Source organism: Odontomachus brunneus, unplaced genomic scaffold (assembly GCF_010583005.1).
Source record: "Odontomachus brunneus isolate Ranch 3 - 2012 unplaced genomic scaffold, Obru_v1 Obru_scaffold_007, whole genome shotgun sequence".
NCBI lineage: Eukaryota > Metazoa > Arthropoda > Insecta > Hymenoptera > Formicidae > Odontomachus > Odontomachus brunneus.
The window spans coordinates 63,751-69,771 of record NW_022639457.1 but is presented as its reverse complement, the minus strand read 5'-3'; the positions used below and the strand labels follow the sequence as shown (position 1 = coordinate 69,771).

At 30.1% G+C, this 6,021-nt stretch overlaps 2 protein-coding genes across 2 annotated transcripts in view; one reads left to right on the top strand and one right to left on the bottom strand.

Annotated features, from left to right (window-relative positions):
- LOC116853853 (odorant receptor 46a-like) overlaps positions 1-2,018 on the top strand; it is a 9,297-nt gene extending 7,279 nt beyond the window's left edge. Inside the window, exons 2-5 of the mRNA XM_032835132.1 lie at positions 326-661; positions 1,191-1,392; positions 1,620-1,775; positions 1,875-2,018. Coding sequence (XP_032691023.1) covers positions 326-661; positions 1,191-1,392; positions 1,620-1,775; positions 1,875-1,928 — 748 coding nt within the window. The 3' untranslated portion in view covers positions 1,929-2,018. The remainder of the gene's footprint in view (positions 1-325; positions 662-1,190; positions 1,393-1,619; positions 1,776-1,874) is intronic.
- Positions 2,019-4,095: 2,077 nt separating this feature from the next.
- Positions 4,096-5,553, bottom strand: LOC116853857 (DET1- and DDB1-associated protein 1). Its single transcript, XM_032835136.1, has 4 exons — positions 5,385-5,553; positions 4,951-5,089; positions 4,822-4,883; positions 4,096-4,721 (listed from the first exon to the last, which is right to left on the bottom strand). The coding sequence occupies exons 1-4, from the start codon at positions 5,385-5,387 to the stop codon at positions 4,614-4,616; spliced, it is 312 nt and encodes a 103-aa protein (XP_032691027.1). The 5' UTR covers positions 5,388-5,553; the 3' UTR covers positions 4,096-4,613.
- Positions 5,554-6,021: the final 468 nt, after the last annotated feature.

Sequence of the window (6,021 nt, the reverse complement as noted above, 5' to 3'; positions counted from 1 at the left end):
CCCCCCCTCAGAGTACCAGGCTTAGAACCCCCCTCATACACCTACTATTTATCATAATCTTTTTTATATCTGAAAATCTCGAACATTAGAATATTTAAAAGATATTTAATATATTTATATTTCCAAAATATTTTGTAAATGTTGTGTGCTGTCTGGGATGTTTTTTTCTTTATCCTTTTGACGTTACACATTTCACACAGGTAAAACAGCGAAATTTCGCATTCATTATTACATATGTACACGTTGTTAATTCGCCCAGCGTAACCCATGTGTAGGATGCGTTAGAATGCAAAGAAATGTGACGATTTTTGTAACTGTTTTGCAGGGATAACACAATGCGCTATTTAATTCTCGTGATGGTAACGGTCATAGCGATACTCGTGTCGTCTATATGGATGGATTTTACGAAAGGAAACTTGACATATATGGCATGGGTGCCGTTCGATTATTCAGGCTCTATTGCATTCACTCTCGTGTTCACTCATCAAATGATAGGCATGGCGGCCTCCGGTTTGGTGAACGTCGCTTGCGAGAGTCTAGTTTGCGGTTTCTTGCTGCAGATATGCTGCCAATTCGAAATCCTGGAGCACCGATTGACAAAAATCACGCAGGGTCAGGACGTTCTGCGTGATTGCATACATCATCACAATCTCGTATTTGAGTCAGTTCTTGAAGCAATTTCAAAATACGCGTAAAATATCCAGTAAACAAAATATCATTAATAGAACGTTATTGCAACGATATTTAATAACATAACGTTTTCTAATATATAGTTTTTAACGTTGTTAACATTATTACGAATAATTTCGACACTTTAATATTTCTAAAACATTTTTGCAATATTCAAAGTGATTGTATTATCCGGTAATATCTTTGAAATGTTTATAAAATATTAAACGAAAATATTCAAGAAATACGCGTAAAATTAATATTTCAAGAAATTGATCCAATATTCTTTGTTTACTGGGTATGCCCTTCATTTTACAACAATTGTCAATTGATCTGTAAGTAGTACGAATATTATCGAGAGGTTTATTGTATTTAAAGCATAATCGTGAATCTACCAATGGTTCTATACTTAGCTACGGACATCGCGAGCAATTTTCTGGTTTTATGTGCTCTCTTACAAAATTTATAAGTAATTTGCGAGAATATTGAGTCTATATAAAGATCCTTCTGTCTGATCGCAGATACGCGAGCACATTGAATAATATGTTTACGAAAATAATCGCCGTTCAGTTCGCGGTGAGCATGTTGGTGGTATGCTCGAATTTGTATCGAATAGCGATGGCCGAGGATTACGCGAGCTTTATTCCATTAATATGTTACACCAACTGCATGTTAGCGCAAATTTTCATTTATTGTTGGTTTGGGAACGAAGTTAAGTTAAAAGTACATATCTTATTATATATACGAAATATTATACAAATACATAAAAAAACGAAAAGAATATATCGGGAACCAGTGTTCCAGTGGTAACGCATTATTATTGCGTTAATCAATAAAAGAAATTGATCATTCAATGAAATGTATATTATAACCGAATTTATTAATTAAATTAAATTAATCGAAACATTAATAAGTAATATACGCGATTCCTGTTACGCTTTTATTTATAGAGTCTTCACTTGACGAATAATATTTATGAGATGAATTGGCCAGTGCTTAACAATAACAACAAGCGATCTCTTCTGATTCTTATGAAACGTGCAATGATTCCCATCGAATTTAGTAGTGCATACATAATCACGATGAATCTTGACTCGTTTGTGGCAGTCAGTATCGATCATTTAATGGAACAAGAATTGTTATAGATTACTATAGACATTTTTTAGAGAAAAGAATAACTTTAAACGTGTCTGTTATTTCTACAGGTACTTAAGCTGTCGTATTCAACTTTCAATTTGCTGCGTCAAACGCATGAATAGTAACGTGGTTACTATATAGGGGTTGTTATTGTTCACACTTGGTTCTGTTACAGAAACTTGCGTATTATATATTGTAGTATTCAAAAAAAAATATATTAATATCTCGTTAATTTTTCTCATAGGTAAATTAAAAAGACATACAAGTTTTCATGATTTCAGATTTTACAGGTTTCACAGGTTTTCAGATTTCATAGGTTCTCAATGGGACAATTTTTTTCTGGACTTCTGGACTTGCTGCATGTCAAAATGAAACCTAAAATTCTTTTATACCAGTTAATTTGAAATGTAAATATATGATTTGAAACATCAAATGGCCGTATAGTCGAACTTTATCTTTTTCAGAACACTGAATATTGTAATGTTCTAGAGTCCCCTCGTACATCATCTGCTGATGTTGTTTGAAGATGTGTATGTATATATTCAAAGACAAATGGACAATATAATCTCAACAAGGCTCTTTTTCTCTTTTCTCTTCCCCTCAAATTATTCACAAATATGTTATCACAAAATTATCAGCATTTTTAATATACGTATCTTCTTCATAAAAGATATTCGTAGATTTCTTCGTGAAATCTTTTGTTGTCTCGAAAAATAATATATGTTTATATAAGTTCGACAATCCTGGTAAATCATACGGATCGCACATAAAGCCTGCAATGACATATCATCCATCAACAACTGAAACGTCTATGGGTAAATTAGTTTTGCACGCTTTCGGGCTAAAAGTATTATTCTATCTACCTTCGGCATGTAATGAGTGATAAAGATAGAATAATGTTTTTCTAACACGAAAGTAAGACAAACTTAGTCTGTGAAGGATCACGTTTATTTTAATTTTAAATATACCTGTTGCTTTTGATAAAGTGAATGAATGATTAAATAATGAATAAATGATATAAAATATAAAAAAATGTTGATATTAATTAATATAATTATAATTATAATTAATATAATGTAATTATATTACAGTATTTGGTATCAATCTAAGCATAAAACAGAACGATAGTGTAATAAAAATTACCGATATTCATGTCCAATGCAGCTGCGCTCTTATCAGTGGATGGATTATTTATTAGAAGCACTTTTAATTTATTAACGAGTACTAAGCCTCTGTGTACAATCTGTTATCGTTTTGAGATTTTATTATAGTGTCGTTTTTTCCTTTACATAATTATCCTAAGGAGCCATGTCAGTGAGCTCTTAGAGATTGTATTATCATACTGTTGTAAAATAGGTACGTACATAACTTGAAAGTTAGAATATATGACCCCGTATTGACTTATAATATTTATTTAAATATATACAGAGTGGGGGAAGAATACATTTAGGCCTGATTGTGCACCAATCAAGTGATAAACTAAGCAGCACAGTTAAAATATGTGTCTTTAATTATTTTAAAGGAAAAAGGAAGATATATGATTTAACTGTTAGTTAACTTATATACAGTTCAGTACAACCAAGTGCCTTATTCCTCTATCTAAATTATATATTGTTCTTTAAAGTTCTTTTATTTTAACGTATCTTAATATCATAGAAACAAATTCGATATCTGTGATAAAAATGTGAGAAGAGAAAAAGAGAGTGTGTACTAAATAATTTAAAATATTCTTTACCTGTGATTTCTCTAAATTTGTTTTCTTGGCTATTTATTCATAATTTTTTATTTTTGCTATCTTCACTCGAGCAACTCATTCAAAGACAGCAATTGTTTCATATACAAAATATATAATACTTCAAGACGTAACACATGTATGTAAGTAAAAGAAATCAAATTTAATATATAAGTTCTGTACCGTTTTGTAAATTTTGCAATAGCTATTATAAGAAATTAATTAAACAATATTGCGGAATTTGTAAAATAGCACATAACTTTCCTGTATAGTTTGATGAACTTTACCTGCACACGAATATTATATCTTGAATTGTCACAGATATCTTGTACATATGTAAAATTTACAAGAAAGGAAGAGAAAGAGAAGAGAGAGAGAATATTCTTTAATGAATACACCAAAAATTTTAGGTACATTCAACAGTAAATATTGTATAAAAAATTCTTTATACATATAAAGTATTTTGTGTGATGAAACATGTACCTAAAATGATGAAACATACACCTTAAATGGTCAGGATGTGTTTTACAAAAAGCATATATGATACCCATCATAAATTAATTTTGTTCCATTTTTTAATAAATAATTCTTATACAAGCAAAAGCACATATAAACACAAATATAGTAATTATAATTGATCTCAACTAAAACCCTTACATAATACTAAATAAATTTGATACAACATGAAAACAATTGCGATGACAAAAAAGATAATGCAAATAAAATTATCACATTACAAAAAAAGAATGTCTTTCATTACATTGCCAATATTTACTTAAGTGGACAATGTATGGAACAAGGAAATATGAACTGACATTTATAATCACAATTTATGACGTTCATAATTACAAATTTACACATTTATATTTTATATAACAAAATATATGGATATCATAAAATTGATATCAAACAGAAAATAAGTAAAATAATAAAGTTCAAAGCAATATGTTTTACTTTCATATACTTGTCCAATGTAATCTTGTGCCATAAATAACGTTTTTCTATATAATTGATTTAGATCATATATAAATGTTGGTTATTTAAGAATATATGTTCGTACGAAAATTGCAACTTTTCAAAGGGAATTGTTTAGATCAAGTCGTGGCCTTTTACTGCGTACTGTGGATCCATCATCTTGTGAGTCACCATTAGTAGATAAAAATTCTCTTTTTCTGTCTGCATTCTGAAAAATTATTACATTTATGGTAAAAAAATATCAGAGTAGAATCAATTGATAAAAGTCATTAGTGATATTTGATTTCTAAATAATATTATTGCACTACCTTTTTATCCCATTGTTGATGAAGATACCTCAATAAGATGGTGGTTTTCTCAGTAACTATAACTACAAATACAAAATTAAATACCATGTCCATGTGGAGCATAGTCATTATTCTACAATAAACATTTACTTTGTTCTGAAGGATAATCCTTGGTAGGAAGATAAACAGATGGTCTCTTGACACATGTCCGATTACCGTTGTCAGTATGAAAATTCGCAAAATTATTTTCATTATGAGAAGGGAGACCCTTCAAAAATTCTGCAACAGACTGTAACGAGATATTTAGAGAAATACGAAAATTATGTAGAATTATTCTATTTTGTAAATTACTTTAGAATAGTATTAAAAGAAGTAGAATAATATAAAAAAATAAGAAAAGAGATAAAATATATTGAGGAGGCTAAAATTACAGCACCGAAAAATATTAGAAACCGACATAACTTGACATAAACGTTGCTTTTCAAATCTAAAGAATGACATATGTAACCTCTAAGATCGATAAAAAAATAATTATACGGGGAGCACAGTGAGAAATACACTTCACAATAAACAACACTTCTCACCATTGTGGGTGAATATGTAATCTGCTAAATACGGGACCAACGGTTGTCCACGTAAACAAAAAAAGGAATTATTTCGTATAATTACGTTGATATAAAGGCAACTGTCGTCATTGCTATTGAACGATCATAGAATATGCCGTGAGATAGATTCAACCATACACATAAATAAGAGGTACAGTACTTGGAAAGAGTTTAATCGTTTAGCTGCACTCCAAGTACAGAACAGTAGAGGTGGAATTACACTTCCTCTAACTGCACTCTGTACACTATAGTGCACGAAGTGTGCACTGAAACCTATTATGCTCGTATCAGTACGGATCAAATAGAAACATGAGAGCTATATTTTAATTATTATAAAAAAGTAATAATATTCGAATAATAAATGGTGGTGATAATAATATTTGATCGACAATCGTGTGATAATAGCCGCGAGAGGACTGAATAACGATGTTCGAATAATCAGTAATAACAATGAATAATCAGTAATAACAATAATAACAACAAAAACTGGGCAGCGGCAATAACAACTGATTAAAGGCGAGGTAAAGAAATTGTCGTAACGGCACGCCCGAGTTGCTTTCCTATGCGTAATAGTAATAATTAAATAATAACCGAATAAATTAAATAATAATCGAAT